This window comes from Micromys minutus (genome assembly GCF_963924665.1).
Source record: "Micromys minutus genome assembly, chromosome: 19".
Classification (NCBI taxonomy): Eukaryota; Metazoa; Chordata; class Mammalia; order Rodentia; family Muridae; genus Micromys; species Micromys minutus.
The window spans coordinates 16369339-16391778 of NC_137954.1; the positions used below are offsets into that span (position 1 = coordinate 16369339).

The 22440-nt window shown below is 41.0% G+C and overlaps 1 protein-coding gene across 1 annotated transcript; it reads right to left on the reverse strand.

Annotated features, from left to right (window-relative positions):
* Positions 1 to 215: 215 nt before the first annotated feature.
* LOC308433069 (prostaglandin-E(2) 9-reductase-like) lies at positions 216 to 21813 on the reverse strand. The gene is made up of 10 exons (XM_080932929.1): positions 21644 to 21813; positions 10420 to 10538; positions 9324 to 9491; positions 8479 to 8595; positions 5698 to 5775; positions 5173 to 5295; positions 3660 to 3769; positions 3054 to 3219; positions 1655 to 1737; positions 216 to 452 (listed from the first exon to the last, which is right to left on the reverse strand). The coding sequence occupies exons 2-10, from the start codon at positions 10498 to 10500 to the stop codon at positions 410 to 412; spliced, it is 969 nt and encodes a 322-aa protein (XP_080789055.1). The 5' UTR covers positions 10501 to 10538; positions 21644 to 21813; the 3' UTR covers positions 216 to 409.
* Positions 21814 to 22440: the final 627 nt, after the last annotated feature.

Sequence of the window (22440 nt, forward strand, 5' to 3'; positions counted from 1 at the left end):
AAAGTTCTCTTTTGTCTAAATGATAAACCTATCAACATATTCATATATCTCAAGCAGAGGATTGTTCAAGTGCCCTCTCCTCAACTCAACACACCCAACCACTAATCCTTCCAAACTGGCTACTCACTCCCTTCCATGTCAACACTCAGATACTACTTGACTTCAGTGGCTCAGGCGGAAACAGACCATACGAATACAAGACAGCAGTGGTGGTCACATGCACCTCATAGACCGAGACTTTATTGTCTTCAAAGTGTCACAAAAACGCCAAGCTCAACTCACTCCTCTCAGTCTAGCTCAGTGTGGGTTGAAGGTAATGTCAACACTGACCAGAGGTGATGTTCATCAGTATCCACAGCATCTTCCACATTGCTCCCTCCAGGTTGATGTGCTAACAAAGGCTTCCATGTTAATATTCATCCGAGTATGGGTAATTGGGATGAGCAGAAGTACTGAAATGGTAAAGAAATGTATAGTGAAGGCTCAGACTATAGGACGATGATGCTCCTGACTGTTACCACAATAGAAGGCTTTTATCTACTGGCTATAATCTGTCTCATCGCCACAAAATGACTGCACAGTAAATGCTCGTTAGCCACAACAAAATTATTTCATGTTTGTCCCCCTGCTTGGAATGTCATAGAACCTGGGCATTCAAATGTGCAAACCTCTTCGCTTCCTTCAACTGCATCACCAGTTTGCTGAAGCAGTAGCTCATCCTTTCTTATCCCAAACATTCAGTACAAACAGAATGTGCTTATGACTTGTGTATAGCATTTCTGCAGATATGACTCAAATATATATGTATGTGTGTGTAGACCAGCGTTCTTAACCTTCCTAATGCTGTGACCCTTTCTTCATGTTGTGGTGACCCCCAACCATAAAATTATTTTGTTGTTACTTTATAACTATAATTTTGCTACTGTTAGGAGACATCATGAAAATGTCTGATATGCAACCGTGGGAAAGAATCATTTGACCCCCAAAGGGGGTGTGACACATAAGTTGAGATCCGGCGATATGTACGTGTGTGTGTGTGTGTGTGTGTGTGTGTGTGTGTGTGTCTGTGTGTGTGTGTGTGCGTGCGTGTGTGTGTGTGTGTGTGTGTGTGTACAGTTGAGTGTTGGTAATCTCAGATTTATAATTCCTTAAGCTTTAACTCACAGTCCATCACATAAGATACCATATGTAATTTAGAAATGAAAAGGACAGAATTATGGGATATACTTCCATGTTGAAGAAGCTTATCCCATGATTTTTAGACCTCCACACTTGAAAAACAGCACAAATATAAACAACAAAAATATTTTAAAATTTCGAACCCTTCTAATTAGGCTACTATAAACTGCATATCTACCATACAGTTGTCAAATACAGTGGTTTACATGTTGGTCTGAAGTCATCAATACTGGCTGACGTGACGTCTGTGTATAGTAAACACAGAAGTCCATGTGTGGTGACCCAGGTTAACCCGGGTTGCGGGAACCCTGTTAATGTAACAGATCTCTGTGAAGAGTCTGGGACCAGAGTTCCCAAAAGCTCCCATCTCAATCTCACACGCCCCCCTCCCCCAGTATCAAGGCAGCTCTTAACAACCATATTAAATTCACTATCAGAAAATAAATTGAGCTATGTATTTTCCAAGGTTACTTACATACGAACAGTAGCGTATCGGTAATTTTTGTTCAGTCTGTCTATAACTGCCATGTCCTCTGCTGGCAAATGGAACTCAAAAACCTGTCACACAAGTAGACAGATTTTAGTGTGACTACATCTGAAAAGCACGAGCTAATCAGACTGAAAGGTGTGGGGCTAATAGCTCCCAGAAGATAATAGCAAGAAAGAGGATTTAAATTATCAATGAGATGCTTCTCAGCCTTTGGGCTAAGATCAAATAAAATTATTAATGAATTCCAAATGAAAGTTGAGTGCAAATATATTACTACGTGTAATATATCAAAACCATTATTATGATACTACAGACAAACATCAGAGCTCAAAGGAGGCTGGAGAAGAAACAAATCTGCCATATGCAAAGATCACAGGACAAATTTCATGCAAGATCCAGAGGAATCTAACGACTACTTTTTAAAATATATGAGATAGCAATCATTTCCACGGATACCCTTGGCTGTAAATATCCAACCAATGAGTGATGAGAAAGTGAAAAATACACTTTCTTTTGTAACCAGCAAGCTCTCAAATGCCAATGATACTTTGTTGAAAAAAATCCAGGAGCTGCCTATAAAAAGGATGTCACTGTCTAAATTTGTAACGCTTTAAGGATCAAAAAACGATTTTTACTCATTACCAAACCCTCGAAGTGAGTTTAGCCAGCACTGGATGGCATCTGTCTCCCCATTGCTTGAGTTTTTCCTGCTTTGTATTTACAATGGCCCCTAGAGAATGAAAGCAACCAGGCGGCAGTTTTAAACCTAGACAGGAAAAGAGTTTCCAAGTATCCATCCTACATTGTGGAGCACACCTACAACCCCAGCTCTCAGGGGGCTAACGGCAGAAGACAGTGAGTCTGAGGTTAGTCTGGATTGCGTAGAGAGACTCTGTCTGACAAAGAGACAGAGGGAGAAACGGAATAAAAGCATTGCCTTGTCCCTTTCATTTCATTTTAAACTTGTGTGTGGAAGCTGGCTGACTGGACAACTGTTACAGGCAATGACATTTTCTCACTGGAAAATAAAGACGATCAACCCACCGTGTTTAAAATCTGTTCTTTATGAGCCTCAAAGACACATAGAATGAGTTTTTACTGTGGGCTGAAATCACACGGTCCAGTTCCCTTATTTCAGGGATTGGATGACAGGACTTTGCCTCACATAAGGCTACAGAGCACACTGCTAACTGAAATCCACCTTAGTCCTTCACAGCATGAACCCAGAATGCCGTGGTAGAGAAGAAAATGCTCATGTGTGCACAGGAAGGAGGACACATGGCCAGGGGATGCCAGGGACAGACCCTCAGCTGGGAGCTCACCAAGAGGTCTTCACAGGAGAGACACTGGGCAGGGACCCTGGTGCCCACAGCCTGCGCCTCACCTTTATGTTCTCCTTGATCCGATTCTCATTGAAACTCTTGGTGACAGCCACAATCCCACGCTGTAGCAGATACCGGAGGGAAATTAGGGCTGGAGTTTGTTTGTGCTTTTCCGCCATGGCACGAAGGGTTGGGTCTTCCAAGAGATATGGAGCGTTCTCCTCTATCCTGAAGAGAAAGGACTATTGACTATTGACTGCTTAAGGTCAAGATCTGATGTGTTAGGATGCTTACAGAACAAATAGATATGCTCACCCTAGACCTAGGACTCTTAAATGTGACCCCTAAGCCAGGAAGGCGAGCATCATCTGAAATATTTTCAGATGTTGATATCCCTTCCTTTTTGAGCTTGTTGAATAAACCTCAAAAAGTCCCCCTCAAAACTGTAAAGCTGAAATTATTTTATATGTCTTACATATGATTTAGTTACAATCATTTTTGTTTTTATTTTTGAGACAGGGCTTCTCTGTGTAGCCCTGGTTGTCTTAGAACTCATTCTGTAGACCAGGCTGGCCTCAAACTCAGAGATTCCCCTGCCTCTGCTTCCCAAGTGCTGGGACTAAAGATGTGGACCACCATGGTTCAGCTTTAGTTACAACCTTTATTACCAGATCTTACTTCGTTGGGTGCCTAGAGCACCATAGGCAACCAGAACAATGTCTTTGGATTTGCAGTAATCCAGGAGCTTGCTCTGGTTCAGATAAGGATGACATTCTACCTGTAGGTGGACAAGATAGAAAGGTACCAGATTGTAGAAAACTCCACATAACTATGAAAAAGAAGTGTTCATAAGTAAAAGACGCTGAATTAAAAAGTCTATACTGTGTGAAATCCAAACAGAAAACCTCACTCAACTGCAGTAATAATCCTCTTTTTAAAAGTAAAAATAGAGAGGCCGCAGCGCAGGCGGACTGAAGACCCCCAGAGGCTTGCCCGCTCGCCTGCCTGCCTGCCTGCCTGCTGTCCTGCCCGCCTACCTGCTCAACCCTCCCAAAGTGTGGCCTGCCGCAGTGTGAACCGATACAACTGTGGCGGTATGCCGTGGAGAGATGGGACAGAGAGACATGGGATGGTTTAAGCACTGCGAAAAGAGGCAGAATTGGAGAGGTGAGGGTGGAGAGAACCTGTGTGAGTAGTCGGTCCCGCCACCTAAGGCCATAGTGAGGTCCTGGCACTGCCGCCGCTGAGGACCATGTCTGGGTCCACGGCCATACAGTATCAGGGTCTCACATGACCTCCAAAGGCCATGTGGGTGTCCCTGGTCTGAGCTGCTGCCTGGGACCATGTTGATGTCTTACCCCTCACGGGCTATGAAGAGTTGGCTCAGCCCCTCTTTAGCTATAGCGCTCACCTGAGCAGTACAGCAGGGCTGGCCCTGCTGGATAAGGTGTGGTTGACCGGGTTTGAGATTAGGAGAGCAGGAGCGCCCCCTGCTTGCGTTTGGGGAGCTAGCCCTGGCAGGGCTGAGGTGTCTGTCCACCTGGGGTGTGGTTACAGGAGAGCTGGTAGGCTGGCCAACAGCTACCACCCAGGCTCAGATCTAGGACTTTGAGCTGGCCAGGCTCAACATCTACCCGATCTGTGAACTGCTGGAGTGCATGAAGGGGTTGGTCCTGCAAAGTCGCAGGACCTCACGACACAGGGCAATAACAGGATATCTGAGAGGAGTCTGGGTGGGGATCCAGTATTGATGGTACAGCAGAAGCCAGAGGTGTCCAACCAGATCAACAACTCATTGCAATGAAAAATTGCAAGTAAAGATGTGTGGACAAAATGGTGTATCGGGGATACATGGTGACACACTGAAGTCTCCACAGTAGGATTTTGTTTTGTTTTGTTATTATTATTTTAAATTTTATTTTGGGTGGAGGTGAGGGCAGCTATGAAGGGAAAGGGAGATGACTGAGATTGGGGTGAGGTGCATGACATGAAACTCATAAAGAATCAATAAAACTTTTTTTGTTTTTTCCCCCCCAAACTAAAAACACCGCTGGGGCATGTTGGGAATTGGTTCTGATGCTCTGTCTTATTTTGGCTCCCAAAAGTCGAGCTTCCAGACCTGAGGGTCCGTGCCCCTGGCTGGCTTTGATTGATGATAAAGAATCCCTACACAGCACTCACCTGGTTGCACACAGGCTTGTACTTGAGCCCTGGCTTGTTCAGGATCATCTCCAGCTGCCTGCGGTTGAAGTTGGACACCCCGATGGACTTGGCCAGCCCTGCGTCTTTACACTTCTCCATGGCCTGAGGTAGGGGCAGGTAGTAAAGAGTACATTATGAAGGCATGGTAGATGGCTGTCACACTGCTAGAAAGAACACTGTCAGGGGAGGAAAATAAAGCCAGCTGCACTGTTTATGAAGAAGAGAGAAACCAGTTGAAAGAGGGGCAGAAGATGACAGAAAGGATGCCTTTGTTCTCCTTAGGAAGCACAGAGGCTGTTGCGCACAGTGGACAGTATTTCCCCCAATGCTTTCCCAGTCATCTCTAATATATTCCAATAATACCTTCCTCCCCACGGTGGCAAAATAACCCCAGTAAAGGTATGAGTTTCTTGATCTAAAGATGCATGTCTGACCCTCACATGTGAAGTAGAGACACGCTTCCCTCTCTTAACTTCCCCTGTGTTCTTTGTCCCAAGTACTCACCTCCCACGTGTCCCGGAGATCCACTGTGTCGAATAACAATATCCCATTTTCATCCATTGGAGTGAGATCCTTGCCTGGCTAGAATAGAAACAGCCATTGCAGCTATCTCACCCATTTCATGACTGTCCCCATAGCAACACATACAGTCTACATATATCGGCTTCCATAATTCCCATAGATTAGGTTTATGTTTGCGGGAGATTTTGCATATGAAGTTGTAAGGAATATTTAAGGTGACAGATGTCTTTTCTTCCCTGACATCTATCATATGTGTTGATTCACATTTCCCTAGGTCTCTTTGATCTGCATTACCATTTAATTCCAGTGCGATTTCCCCCCTGGAGAAACCTCTGTCTGCCACTGAGAAAGTCAGTAATTACATGGCTATGATCCCAGACAAATAAGAAATCGCAGTCTTGACATGGTTACAGAATTCGTATTTCCATCAGGGTTAATTTCCATGAGCATGTCAAAGGTCAAAGGTTAGACATGGCAGCTAAATATTGTCCATCGAGGAACTGGAGATACAGCTTAGCTGGTAGGTAGAGTGTGTGATTAAATTAGATCTAAGGCACAAGGCCTTAGATTCAATCCCCCAACTCTGCGTGTATCAAGTATGGTGGCACATGGCTGTAATTCCAGATCTTAGGGGACGGAGACAGAAGGATGAGAAGTTCAAGATCACCCTCAACTGGTGAGCTACGTGACACGAGGCCTTGTTTAGAAAGCAAGCGAGTGAATAAAGGAACACTGGCTGGGTCTGCCGGCTTTATTTTCAGTATGAACTAAGAAGAAAGAAAGCATGGAAATGCGAGAGTAGATAAGACCTTGGGATCAGAATAACCCTTTAGATTAATTTTCTCTAAACATCAAAGATAAGTCAGAAAAGAAAAAAATCAATAGCAGCAACATTCAGCTGCAGAGTCCGAAGCTTCCAGAAACTCTGCAGGGTGAGGAGTCCCATCCGCAGCCCTTTCAGTGGCAGATAAAGTATAGACAGATCCCGAGTTCACCTAAAAAGTATGACCCAGGAATTCCTTGGGCTTGGATTCTTTTCAGATGTTGCGTGTGTTTACTGAGGAGTCTGTTTTCCAGGTCGTAAGATTAAACATCCTAATGAGCAATATACTAAGGTTTTTCTATCCTCGACTAATGTCTCTCAAAAAGCACCGTTTATGGTTTACATCTGTCATCCTGTGTTTGATTTTAAGTTTTTGCTTTTGTTTTTTTTTTTAAGTGCAGTATGTTAAGGGTCATACAAAGGGCACTGAGTCACAGGGAAGATATCAAGAGTCAAATGTCATCTTTTTGTTGACTAAACAATATCAAGATGGGTGCAATTTCCATTATTGCTAGACATGAAGCAAGAATTATAATTTGTTTTGTTACATTCTGTTTCACGAATATTAAATCACATGCATTTACCAAGTACTGGCCATGTTCCAGGCACTATATCAATTCATTTCATCTGTTTTCTTCTCTGTGAGTTATGTGGTAATATTCTTGTTGACATTTACAAATGAGAAGAAAGTCATAGATTTTAAGAAGCGACTGAAAACCAGCCAATTGGAACAAAAAGTTCAAAACCATTCAGTGTGAGCCAGGTATGCTGATGCCCACTGTCACCCCAGCACTCAGTGACAGTCCAAAGCTGCAGTCCAGGCCAGCAGGCCAGCAGAACTGGAACCCGTTTAAGACTACGAATGTACAATCTGCCAGCACAGCGCTCTTCCCCAGGAGACACTACTTTATTTATTAAATCACCTTTTTGTTCCTTCCACTTGCCTAACTCTATGCAGTTATCAATGTCGGTGGATCAGTGACCATGACAGTGCATATTCTCAGCATATGGGGGCAAAGGGATCTGGATTTAATGTTAGCTTTGGCTACACAGCCATCTCAAACAAACAAACAAACAAAACAAAACAAAACAAAACAAAAAGTAAAGAGAGTAACTTAAAAAACAAAGATTAAAAATAAAAAGGGCCCACAGTTTGAAATGAGGATAAAGACTAAGTCAAGATTATTTCCGTTTTTAGATCCTGAATGGTTTTGTTCGATTCCTTCACCTGTTTGGTTGTGTTTTCCTATAGCTCTTTAAGTGATTTTTGTGTTTCCTCTTTAAGGGTTTCTACTTGTTCACCTGTATCCTCCTGTATTTCTTTAAGGGAGTTTAAGCACTTCTTGAGAACCTCTATCAGCATCATGAGGTATGATTTTAAGTCCAAATCTTGCTTTTCTGTTGTGTTGGGAAATCTACTACTTGCTGTGGTGGGAGAGCTGGGTTCTGATGTTGCCAGGTTGTCTTGATTTCCATTGCTTAGGTTCTTGTGCTTGCCTCTTGCCCTCTTGTTATCTGTGATGCTGATTGATCATGTCTCTGACTGGAGCTTTTCTCTCTGTGGGCCTGTGGGCTCAGGAAGAGCATTGCTCCTGGTGTTCCGCTCTCTGCAGGCAGGCTGTTGAGTTCCTATAGTGATGAGCTGGATCTAGCTCTGGGCACAGATGGAAGCTGGGACGGTCTTCAATACTTGCACCCGAGAGTTCCCAGCAGTCTCTCTCTCCCCGGATTAGGAGGGAGAGCACTTCTGGGGCTCCTGGGTGCTCAGCTCTCTGTGGGCAGGCCAAGAGTCCTAGCATGATTTGGGTTTCTTGTTTTTCCCATGAACCATCTTGAATGGTTTTCGTGGTTACATGCATTACATTTCTATTTGCTTAGGTCTAAATGAAGTTTAGGTCACCAATGAAATTATGGCCACAATGAAGATGCTGGCTGCTTACCTTCATTGACACTGGGAAATGAATAAGATAGAGGTCAACATAATCCAGCTGAAGCTTTTCCAGTGATTGTTCCAAGCAAGGCCGGACCAGCTCTGGTCTATGACATGTGGAGGGAAGCTGCAAATGTTATAGAGTGAAAATTGAGACTTGTTAAACTGATCAGAAACTGAGGGCTGCAGAGCAAAACTACTCAAATTTTGAGTTTTCCATTGTCTAAATCATTGTCAAGTCTGAAATATATTTGAGTCTTATTAGTAAATCTGTAGGACAATGGAAGGAAATTATTAATACTTGTGTAAAGATTGGATATAATAACAGTAACAACCAACCTCTGAGATATATTTCACAAGCGTTTACAAAGGAGGCTTCTATCTTATTCCTTTATTCATTCACTCAATGGGAAAGAGTTAACATTTCCTTTCATATAAATAAAATGAAATATTCCTAAGATTTTAATATATATTAGATGCAATACAAGACTCTAGCAATGTTTATGAAATTTTCTACTTCTCTAACACCGATGAAAGTAAATATTGGATTGGACGTCAAGAATCTTAAGAAATATCAGTCACCCAAGAGATTAGGAAACTGTAGTCTGATCATAGCTCTGTCCATGTTAAATTACACTGCTTTCAGATAAGACTAAAAAATAATAATTTTACACTAAAGTTACAATTCAAACATTGGTGAGGAGAGATCATAAGCTTCCTGTTTTCAGCACTGGTTGAAAGTATGTAATTAAACACTAGATCAATATGCCTGATTTGTCTACTGATCAAATCATATAAGTATCAACACACCAATTTGATTCATTTGCACACCAACATACCATATATGTGCAATACCTTTGAAGTGTAGAATATATCTTCTCTTTTCACAGTGCCGTCAGCAATCTTGCTCCGGATGGCCAGCCCTACTTCCTCCTCGTTTTGGTAGCAATAAGCTGAATCAATATGGCGAAATCCAGCATCTATTGCAATCTTGGTGGCTTCCATAGCCAGAGACTTGGGGACCTAGAACAGCAACAAGCGGAGTATTTTAAGATCCGTGTGACTGAATTATTTACAAACTACATGTTTCTGCTGTGTGGCATGATCTCTGTCTTCAGGGTGATGTGTCTTCTCAGGTTTGACTGGGTCTTTTCTTCTTAAATAATGAGAGTTGGGCATCTGAGAAAAGTTTTCAGCCCAAGACTAAAGTGGTCATAAAGTAAGACAAACTAAGAAAATGTACACTGCGAGAGATATTGGCTTTTACAGAAGTAATTAGATCATGATCCAATCATTAGATTAATCCCTTGATTTCATTTTATTGTGTGTGTGTTGGGGATGGAAATCTGTTTGGGTGTGATCCTTTGGAGGAAGTAGGGGGCTGGGAGTGTCTTTGTGTCCTTGGACTAAATCCTGCCCTAGCTTCTTTCTTTGCCTCTCCTCTTCCCGCTTATCTTCCACCGTGGGAAAACAGACAGCTGTTTCCACAGACCCTAGCACTCCCACCACCTCCACGTTCTGCTCAGGCAAAGCTGGCTACAGTGGACTGCAGCTCGGGGACTATAAACCAAAACCAAAACCAAAAAAAAAAAAAAAAAAAAAAAAAAAAAATCAAAACACCATAATTAATGTGTTATCTGGAAAACAATGACTATCCGGGATTCATGAAGAACTCAGAAATCAGTGACATAGAGGGGAAGTGACATGAATAGACACATCTGGAAAAAAAAAAGACATGAAAACAACCCACAAAGACATGACACACATGCTCTGTGACTAGCAATTATGCAGGGAGGATGGACATTAAGTTTTCTCTCTCACACCCCGCTGGAAGCCGGCTTGAAATAAAAGTGACGGCGTAACCTAAAGCTACAGTTGTTAACCACATGTTCGAATCTGCAGCTTCTGTTGGTCCTGTGGGTTTTCTTCTGAACCCCAATACCTTTCTTACCTCTTCTAGGGCAAAGGTTCCAAAGCCAAGTACAGGGATGTGGCGGCCGTCATTTAGTCCCACAGAGCGCTCGAGATTCATTCTGCAGGCTCTCCTGATGTGCTCGCAATCACTGGGGACTGAGTAATAGGAAGATAACACAGCCACTGTAGCATGTGAGATTAACCATAACTCACTTCCTGTCCCATTTCTATATAGTACTGTGTGGAGGAGAGAGGTGATAGCTCCCAGAGAAGTGGGACCAGTTCAATGAGAACTTCAGAGTACATTAATACATTCTGATAAAAAATTTCGTTTTTTAACAGGTGTTCTCATTATAGTTGCATTGTTCCTAAAATTTCCCAGAGAAACCAACCCCATCGTGTTGGGCCAAATTTGAACCAAGATTTATTAAATATTAAATACTGACCAAAAAATGCACATTGGTTAGGGCCACTATCTGGAATCTCCCAGCTGGAATGGCCTCGAGCCACGTGTTGCAGGAATTTTTAAGGACATACCTATAGTTTTTCCACGAGGCTTTGCTATTTTCCAAGAACTACAACTCCCAGAATTCTAGAAAGTTCCTGGTCGGGTGGGACTAATGTTGTGAGACCCCGAGGAGTCTTAGCTCAGGAGCACGACCCACAGAACACAATTAGACGATAGATCACTGCAATGGCAAGAGGTTTAATTCCACGTACATGGGGTTGCTCATTCTCGCAGGGAGAGTCAACCCCGAACTCAAAAAACACACATCTTTTATTCTTTACGTCAGGCAGATTTCAGCAACAGGGTTAGTTAGCTTATTTTCATTGGTGGATCTCAGGACAAAGGATCTGTTCAGGTATTGGCTAGCCCGCTCAAGGGGCTGTTTTTGGCTTAGTTATTCATTTCCTCATCTAGCCCTGTGCTTGGCCTTGGGGAAGGGGCCAGGATGGAAAGTCCCTAAGCGGGGGCGGGGACTGGGTGGTCAGGCAGGGTCAGGCTGTTTCTGATGTATGTTTGGGTCTTTTTCATGAGACCTGGTGGCTGTCAGCCAGCAAATTCTGTGGGTTTTTGTCCTTGTTTTGTTTCTCAAAATTGGGTGATTAGAGCATGAGCTAACTATGACTTAAGTCAGGACCCTATCTAGGGCTTTCTAGAGGGCCAGGTAGCTATCAGTCAGTATATTCTGTGGTTTGTCTGAGAATTACTCTGGGCCATTGTTTTTATTTGTCAGGCACAGGTGGGACCTCATAGCCTTGGAATGACTGGAAAGTCTCTGAGTCTGATTTCAGCCATTTCTGTGTCTTTAGGGTCCCACACTTACAGGTTAATTTGGGACATTACAGTCCATGCATCAAAAAGCACACTGTGGTCTTTTGTTTCAGCTTCTCCTACTCTTTGTCCAAGAATATTTTTCTTCACAGCTGAAGTTCACCCTTGTTTACTGGGTCTGTGGTTCCAAGAGAGAAAAGGCACCCTATGTGGGATCAAACTTGGGTAACCATTCCATGGTTAGTCATTGCAGAAAATGCTACATATAGAGAGACAACTAGTTAGTAGACCTTTGAGTCTGGGTCCGGTTTAGCATAGGCTCCATCTACCAAGTCCAGAGAAACTGAAGGGTCAGCCATCTGGTGGTTAGCCTTTCCTTCCAAGTACCTGGGTTCCATAAAGGCAGAAATGGGGCTGAAGGTGTGTCACAGTGAGTAAGATACTGTTCTCATTACAAAGCTCTCCCTGCCTTTCATGTCTAGCACTAGATCAGCAGACACAATGTCTCAGACCTGTACCCCCAGCGCTCAGAAAACTGAAGTTCAAGGTCATCCTTGGCTGTGTAGCAAAGGGAGAAGACAGTCTGGGCTACATGAGACCCAACCTCAAAAAAATTTTTTTTAGATAAAAATAATAAAGGTAGAAGTGTGATTTCTTGCGATTTCTTCCTCTCCTTTCACACAAGAAGTCTTTCCTTATTACAACTCAGAGCACCTGACCAAAGCCTCAGTGTGTTCCACACGATACACAATTGTCTGTCAATTGAAGCAAAATTAAAAGTAAGTAGGTAATAAAATACCATAGCCATGTTGACTGTAGCTACTTTGATTTTTGATATTCGGGAATTAAGAATTCCAAATCTTTATAACCCGTAGTGCTTCCTGATCCTTCAGTTCAGTCGCGCATACATTATAGAGCTCAAAGTAGCCTCAGATTCACCACAGAGCCCAGGCTAACCCCAAATTCACCCTCATTTATGGCTTAGTCTCCTGGGTGCTAAAGCACCCAACAGTCACTGTTTTCAAGACATTATCTAATTCTTTCATTATAAGGAATTGAACAGCATCCTTCCAAGCAAACTGTCCCCTTTACCTTCTCTGGCCTCTGCCTCAGTCTTATAGCATTCTCAGTAACTCACTGTGAACCTTAGAACAGGAGCCAATATGAATTTGCTTAGTTGGTGTTGGCCTTGCTGGTTTTACTTTTCTGACTTGAGAACTGATACAATGAAACCAAAGAAAGTATAACTATTTTCTCTGTAACAATATGTATTCTCTTTCAGGAGTTCACTTAATCTCATTGTATACACTGTGTGCACATGCCCATGTGTGGGTGTGTGGGATCCAGAGGACAGACAGCCTTTGGTGTTTTACAGGTACTGTCCATTTTCCTGTTTGGGTTTGTGTTTATCTTTTTTATTTTTTTCTCTGACTCGATCTCTCAAGAGTCTGGAGCCTGCCAAGTAGGTTAGGTAACCACAGATTCACCTGCCTCTGCTTCCCCAACACTAAATTTACAACTGCATGAGTTACCTCACCCAGCTTTTAAAATGTGGGCTCTAGGGTCAAACTCAGATCTTAATAATTTCAAAGCACATAATTTTCTGGCTGAACCATTACTTCAGTCTAGTGTATTTAATTTATCTACTCTGTTTATAGTTGTCCAAAGTCAACCTTATATAGAATAGAAACTTCCCCATAGCTCCTTCTGTTTAAGAGTAACTTTATTTAGACACAGTGATTTGTTAAATAAAATTTACAACCACCTTATAAATTCCCAGTGAGTTTAAGCATTTATTTGATTTTGCCCTGGAACCTTTGATTGGCTCAGAACTGACTCATTGATACTATCGATACTGAGATTGTGATCATGATATAAATATCTAGTTTTATTCTGTTCTTTAATATATCTCAAGAAATTTCATATTCCCTATTATAACATTTATCTATTTTATTCACTTTATTAATAGAAGCATTGCAGTTTCATTGTATCATCACATTTCAATAATTTCATACCATTTTCACTGAGTTATTTATTCACATTTTGTTAGACTTATTAATGTGAAGCTGTAATTTTATTGCTTTTTGATAATTTTTCTTTTTCTCTAAGAGTCTTCAAGTAGAGAAGTATAGTGTGTAAGCCGTTAATCTGAGTATTCTAGAGGCAGGGGCAGGTGGATCTCTGTGAGTTTCAGGATACCTGGTTTACATAGCAAGTTTCAGATCAGTCAGGAGTAAATAATGAGAAAATGTTAGATATTTATTAATGAAGTATATAAATTCAATTGGATCCGTGAAACCTGGTAAATAAAAAAATGTGCTTGTATGTGCGTGTGTGCATGTGTGTGTATGCCTGTGCATGTATGTGTGCTTTTGTGTGTGCATATGTGTGTTTATGTGTGAATGTATGTGCCTGTGCATGTATGCATTGATGTGTGTTCGTGTTTGTGTGGGTGTCCTTGTGTGCCCATGTACTTGGAGGTTAGAGATTACACTCAGGGGTCATTCTTTAGAAGCTGTTCACTTTGTTTTTGAGACAAAGTCTCCGCTGGGACCTGTGGTTCACTCCTAAGGCCAGGTTGGTCCTACTTGGAATATGAGTGAAGTAAGATGGAGCCCAGGGATCCTCTGTCTCTCTTTCCAGCTTTTAAAACAATTTACCTTTACATTCTTCTGGATTTTCTATAAACATAACCCTACTGTCTTTTCTCTTTGATTTCTTTTAAGATATGCTCTGTGCTAAGGCTATTACTAAAAGTTAACAATTTTTAAAACCAAGTGCTGACTCAAGTATAGTGCTTAAAATAATTTTTGAAAATTAAAAGCATTGACTGCATTAAATATATTGTACATCCTTTAATATTATTTGGACAGCACGAGGAACAGCAAGGATCCACGGACATAGGCATGTGAGACTGCACTGCGAGTAGCCGAGGTGCAGAGAGGTCTGGGCTGAGCGCCCAGAAAGTGCCCTCCCCCCAGTTGGTTCAGGGGAGCAGGAACTCTGCCATAGGGATTCTGTTTCCACCCAGAAGGCCCTTGCGTGCAGAACAAATGCTCAGGCCATCTGCCACTGGGAACAGCAGAGATCCAGGGACACAGGCCAGGTATACGGGAGAGACGGGAATCAATCACTGACAACAAGACCATGTATAATCACAGACAACAAGATGGCAAAAAGAAAGCAAAAAAACTTACCCAAGGAAACCAAGACAACCTAGCAACACTAGGACCCAGCTCTCCCATCACAGCAAACAGCGGAATGCCAAACACTCCAGAAAAAGAAGACTCAGACCCAAAATCATACCTCAAGATGATGATAGAGATCCTTAAACAAGAACAGGAGGAAAAGCATAAAGAAATAGAAGCTATTAAAGAGGAAACAAGAAAAACACTCAAAGAAATCAAAGAACTAGAGGAAAACAGAACCAAAGAGATGAAGGAATTTAAAATGGAAATGGAAACAATAAAAAAAAAACACTAAAAGAGACAACCCTGGAGGTAGAAAACCTAAAAAAAAAAAAAAAAAAAAAAAAAAAAATCAGGAGTCACAGATGCAAGCATCTCCAACAGACTACAAGAGATGGAAGAGAGAATCTCGGGGGCTGAAGACAACATTGAAAACATAGACAAAACAGTCAGAGAAGATGCAAAAGCCAAAAAGCTCCTAACCCAAAATGTCCAGGGGATCCAGGACACAATGAGAAGACCAAACCTAAGGATAATAGGAATAGAAGAGGGTGAAGAATATCAACTAAGAGGCACAGTAAATATCTTCAACAAAATCATAGAAGAAAACTTCCCTACCCTTAAGAATGAGATGACCATGAGCATAAAAGAAGCCTACAGAACTCCAAATAGAGTGGACCAGAAAAGAAATTCCTCCCAACATATAATAGTCAAAATGCCAAGTGCCCAATGCAAAGAAAGAATACTAAAAGCAGTAAGGGAAAAAGGTCATGTAACATATAAAAGAAGACCAATCAGAATCACACCCAACTTCTCAACAGAGACTATGAAAGCTAGAAGATCCTGGACAGACATCATGCAGACCCTAAGAGAACACAAGTGTCAGCCCAAGCTGCTATACCCAGCAAAACTCTCAATCACCATAGATGGAGAGACCAAGATATTCCAGGACAAAACTATATTTACACAGTATCTGACCACAAACCCAGCACTACAATGAATTAGAGGTGGAAAACCCAATACAAGGAGGGAAACTACATCCTAGTAAAAACAAGAATATCTAAGCTAGAAAACCAAAAGAAGAAAGACACACAGGCACGATTCTACCTCTAAAAGCAAAAATACCAGGAAACAGCAACCACTATTCCTTAATATCTGTTAACATAAATGGACTCAATTCCCCAATAAAAAGACATACGCTATCAGACTGGATAGATAAACAGAATCCAACATTTTGCCACATACAGGAAACTCGTCTCAGAGACAAAGACAGAAACAATCTCAGAGTATAAGTTTAGGGAAAAACCTTCCAAGCATATGGCCCCAAGAAAGAAGCTGGAGTACCCATTCTAATATCGAATAAAGTAGATTTTCAGCCAAAAGATATTAAAAAAGATAAGGAAGGACGCTTTTTACTCATTACAAGGAAAATGTATCTGTAGGAACTCTCAATCCTTAACATATATGCTCCAAACACAAGAGCACCCATATTCATAAAAGAAACCCTACTAAAGCTCAAAAAATACATTGCACCCCACACAATAATAGTGGGAGACATTAACACCCCACTCTCATCAATGTACAGATCATGAAAACAGAAACTGAACAAGGACACAGTAAAACTAGCAGAGTTTATGAACCAATTGGAATTAATAGACATCTACAGAACATATAATCCCAAAACTAAAGAATACACCTTCTTCTAAGCACCTCACGGCACCTTCTCCAAAATTGACCATATAATCTATCACAAAACAAGCCTCAATAGATATAAGAAGATTGAAATACTCCCATGCATCCTATCAGATCACCATGGTCTAAGGCTGGTCTTTAATAACAACAAAGACAACAGAAAGCCCATATACACATGGAAACTAAACAATGCTCTATTAAACGATACCATGGTCAAAGAAGAAATAAAGAAAAAAATTAAGAATTTTCTAGAATTTAATGAAAACGAAAACACAACATACCCAAACCTATGGGATGCAATGAAAGCAGTACTGAGAGGAAAACGCATAGCTCTGAGTGCCTCCAAAAAGAAACTGGAGAGAGCATACACTAGCATCCTGACAGCACAGTTGAAAGCTCTAGAACAAAAGGAAGCAGATATACCCAAGAGGAGTAGATGGCAAGAAATAATCAAACTCAGAGCAGAAATTGACCAAATAGAAACAAAAAGAACCATTCAAAGAATCTACAAAACCAAGACCTGGTTCTTTGAGAAAATTAACAAGATTGATAAATCCTTAACCAGACTAAGTAGAGGGCAAAGAGAGAGTATACAAATTGACAAAATAAAAAAGGAAAGTAAAGACATAATAACTGAAACTGAGGAAATTCAAGAAGTCATCGGATCCTACTACAAAAGCCTATACTCAACAAAGCTGGAAAATCTGGAGGAAATGGATGAATTCCTAGACAGATACCAGATACTAAAGTTAAACCAGGACCAGGTAAACCATCTACATAATCCCATAACATCTAAAGAAATAGAAGCAGTCATCAAAACCTCTCAACCAAAAAAAAGCCAAGGTCCAGATGGGTTCAGTGCAGAATTCTATCAGGCATTTATTGATGACCTAATACCAATACTCTCCAAACTCTTCCACAAAATAGAATCAGATGGAACACTACCTAACTCATATTTCGAGGCCACAATAACCCTCGTTCCTAAACCACACAAAGACCCTACAAGGAAAGAGAACTTCACACCAATCTCACTTATGAACATTGATGCAAAAATACTCAACAAAATCCTTGTGAACCGAATCCATGAACACATCAAAATGATCATTCACCATGATCAAGTAGGCTTCATCCCTGGGATGCAGGGATTCTTTAATATATGGAAATCCATCAACGTAATCCACCATATAAACAAATTCAAAGAAAAAAACCATGGTCATCTTAGATGCTGAGAAAGCATTTGACAAAATTCAACACCCCTTCATGTTGAAAGTCTTGGAAAGAACAGGAATCCAGGGCCCATACCTAAACATAATAAAAGCAATATACAGCAAACCAACAGCCAACATCAAACTTAATGGTGAGAAACTTGAAACAATCCCACTAAATCAGGGACTTGACAAGGCTGCCCACTCTCCCCCTACCTATTCAACATTGTATTGGAAGTCCTGGCCAGAGCAATTAGACAGCAAAAGGAAATCAAAGGGATACAAATTGGAAAGGAAGACGTAAAAACATCACTGTTTGCAGATGACATGATAGTGTACTTAAGTGACCCCAAAAATTCCACCAGAAAACTTTTACAGCTGATAAACAAGTTCAGCAAAGTGGCTGGATATAAAATTAACTCAAACAAATCAGTAGCCTTTCTCTACTCAAAGGACAAACATGTGGAGAAAGAAATTAGGGAAAAAATACCCTTCACAATAGTCAGAAACAATATGAAATACATTGGTGTGACTCTAACTAAGCAAGTGAAGGACCTGTATGAACTTCAAATCTCTAAAGAAGGAAATCAAAGAAGATCTCAGAAAATGGAAAGATCTCTTATGTTCATGGATTGCAAGGATCAACATTGTTTTTTTTTTTTTAAGTATTTACATTTTAAATGTTATCTCCTTTCCTGGTCCTTTCTTATCTTCCCTCTGCTTCTATGAAGATGCTCTCTCTCTGACCCATCCATTCCCACCTCACCACCCTGGCATTACACCATACTGGGGCACCAAGCTTTCAGAGGACCAAGGTCCTATTCCCCCATAGATGCCTGACAAGGCCATTCTTTGGTACACATGTGGCTGAAGCCAAGGGTTCCTCCATGTATATTCATTGATTGGTGGTTTAGTGCCGGGAAGTTCTAGGGGGCCTGGTGTGTTAAAATTGTTGTTCTTCCTATGGAGTTGCAACCCCTTCAGCTCCCTCAGTCCCTTCTCTAACTCTTTTGTTGGGGTCCCTGAGCTTTGTCTGATGGTTAGCTACAGGCATCCTCATCTGTATCAGTAAGGATCTGGTATAGCCTCTCAGGACACATCCACATCAGGCTCTTCTTAGCAAGCACGTTGTGGCTTCAGCAATAGTAATGGGTTTGGAGACTGCATATGGGATGAATCCCCAGGTGGAGATAGGAAGGATCAACATTGTAAAAATGGCCATCTTACCAAAAGCAATCTACAGATTCAATGCAATCCCCATCAAAATTCCAACCCAATTCTTCATAGAGTTTGAAAGAGCAATGTGCAATTTCATCTGGAATAACAAAAGACCTGGAATAGTGAAATCCATCCTCAACAACAAGTAAACATCTGTGGGAACCACTATTCCTGACCTCAAAGTATATTATTACAAGGCAATTGTGCTAAAAACTGCATGGTACTGGTACAGAGATAGGCACGTGGATCAATGGAATAGAATAGAAGATCCAGAAATGAGCCCTCACATATATGGTCACTTGATTTTTGACAAAGGAGCTGTAAACAGTCAATGGAAAAAGGACAGCCTGTTCAACAAATGGTGTTGGTCCAACTGGCACTCAGCATGCAGAAGAATGAAAATAGACCCTTTCTTATCTCCTTGTACAAAGCTCAAGTGGATCAAAGATCTCCACATTAAACCAGGTACACTGAAATTATTAGAAGAGAAAGTAGGGAAAACCTTAGAACACATAGGCACAGGAGAAAATTTCCTGAACAGAACACCAATGGCTCGTGCTCTGAGGTCAAATATCGACAAATGGGACTTAATGAGATTGCAAAGTTTCTGTAAGGCTAAGGACACTGTCAAGAAAACAAAATGGCAGCCAACAGATTGGGAAAAGATCTTTACCAACCCCACATCTGATAGGGGCCTAATATCCAAGGTATACAAAGAACTCAAGAAGTTAGATACCAGAGAATCAAACAACCCTATTAAAAAATGGGGTATAGAGCTAAACAAAAAGTTCTCAATTGAGGAATACTGAATGGCTGAGAAGCATCTAAGGAAATGCTTGATATCATTAGCCATCAGGGAAATGCAAATCAAAACAACCCTGAGATTCCACCTCACACCAACCAGAATGGCTAAGATCAAAAATTCAGATGACAGCAGATGCTGGCAAGGATGTGGAGAAAGAGGAACATTTCTTCACTGTTGGTGGGGTTGTAAACTGATACAACCACTCTGGAATTCAGTCTGGCGATACCTCAGAAAATTGGACATAGTACTACCTGAAGACCCAGTTATTCCACTTCTGGGCATATACCCCAGAGAAGCTCCAACATACAACAAAGATACATGTACCACAATGTTCATTGCAGCTCTATTTATAATAGCCAGAAGCTGGAAAGAACCCAGATGTCCTTCACTAGATGAATGAATACAAAACTTGTGGTACATTTACACAATTGAGTACTACTCAGCTATCGGAAACAATGACTTCATGAAATTCTTAAGAAAATGGATGCATCTAGAGAATATCATTCTGAGTGAGATAACCCAGTCACAAAAGAACAGACATAATATGCAGTCACTGATAATTGGATACTACCCCAGAAAGCTCTGAACACCCCAGAAACAACTCACAGACGATATGAAGTTCAAAAAAAAAAAAAAAAAAAGGCCAAAAAAAAAAAGAAAAAGAAAAACCAGTATGCTTAATCTTTACACACCAAAGAAACTTTGACCATTTCCAGATTACATCTTGTTTTACATGTACTTTATGCTCATTGTAACTAGTAAGATTTTAATGCATACTATCAAACCTTTAAAAAAAATCAAGTACTGACAAAAATGTATTCGTATACTTTTATGCAAAAATGCTAAAAATCTGTACATTTATCTTTGTTTTTTAAAATAAAGTTGTTCAATTTATAAAAAAATTATTTGGACAACATAATTTAATATATTTGAGATATTTTGTATTTTATGAATCTGACTTGTTTACCTATAAATATAGTAGATCAATTTTCACAAATCAAGTTTTAAATATGAGAAAATTTGAATGTGGAATTTGTATTCATATGAATTGATTTGATTCCTATAATAGCTAATTAAGGCGATCGCTGAAACCCTTGTAAAAACATCAAAAAATGTTAAAAAAAATATCAAATCTAGCTGTCTTGGGAAAAAAATGTGTAGATTCCCCTTTTTCCTGTATCATGTGATTACCAACAAAAGATGATACATATATTTCCAGAGCGGAGTGTTCAGCCTTCTTCTCCACAGTCTCCTACATCTGGGTCATGATGATTCTTTTAGATTTATTCCCATTTTACCAACCACTCCCTACCCCTAACACACACACACACACACACACACACACACACATACACACACACACACATACACACACACACATACACACACACATACATACACACACACACACACATACACACACACACACACACACATACACACACACACACACATACACACACACACATACACACACACACATACACACACACACATACACACACACACACACATACACACACACACACATACACACACACACACACATACACACACACACATACATACACACACACACACACACATACACACACACACATACACACACACACATACACACACACACATACACACACACACACATACACACACACACACATACACACACACATACACACACACACATACACACACACACATACACACACACACACACACACACACACACACACACATACACACACACACACACACACACATACACACACACATACACACACACACAGAACTTACTCTCCAGGCTCCCGGAGCTCTAGTCTTCGGGCTGTTGGAGGAAGCCCTAGGACTCTTAGTCCCCCCTGTCACCCCTGCCTCACCTCCAAATTAAGAAGAGCGGAGGATCCACGGAGTATTTTCTTCTTCCTCAAAGGGTTGTGGGTCCGTTTAAATTCAATATAACTCAAATACCAGGCCAATGAGGTTGACAAAAATTATTGCAATTAAGCTGCTACCGATGAACCAGGGCTGCAAAACAGAATCCAGAACCTTGAACTATATCACTCTAATGGGACATTTCACAGCATGTTTAAAGGATGAAATCATAAAGTGAGGGCAGTGGGGTGGGCTGTAGCATTGCCCAATCATATTTGACATTAGGGGTTGAGCAAGAAACTTTTCAACAGTGGAGTTAGGAGCAGTTTCCTGGGCCTTGGAACATGAACTTACTTTGACCCTGCCAGCAAGAAAAGAAGTCTTTGAGATGTCTGGGCTTAGACAACTGTTTCCTGTTTAAAGAAGCACTTCAGCTGTTGAGAAGACCTCAGCTTCACTTGGGCCAAGGGCCTTGAATTTAGCTTCTCCCTATGATTACATGGAGTCTGAAAATAAAATGATGGCACTTAGAGTAAGTTTCTTTTGCTTGTTCCCAACAAAAGGATTTAAGGAATATTGACTCGTCAATAACCTCTTACTGCTAATTTCCTAAATGTTGAAAATGTTTCCAACTCCCACCCAAAAATGCCTATGAAAAGAATGTCTTCATTTCCCACCTCCTGCCCTAGACTTCTAGGGCAATATGGATGATGTCAGAAGGAGTCAGAGGAACACTGAGGTCACAGAAAAAGGAGCAGGCAAGAATCTTTAGGGTAGGGTCTGGTAAAATGGCCTAGTGTTT

Coding starts and splice junctions, on each gene's coding strand:
- LOC308433069 (XM_080932929.1), bottom strand. CDS start 10,500: ATGAATCTCGAGCGCTCTGTGGGACTAAATGACGGCCGCCACATCCCT. Junction 8,596..9,323: donor ATATATTCTACACTTCAAAG/GTATTGCACATA, acceptor TAACATTTGCAG/CTTCCCTCCACATGTCATAG. Junction 3,770..5,172: donor ACAAGCCTGTGTGCAACCAG/GTGAGTGCTGTG, acceptor GTCCACCTACAG/GTAGAATGTCATCCTTATCT.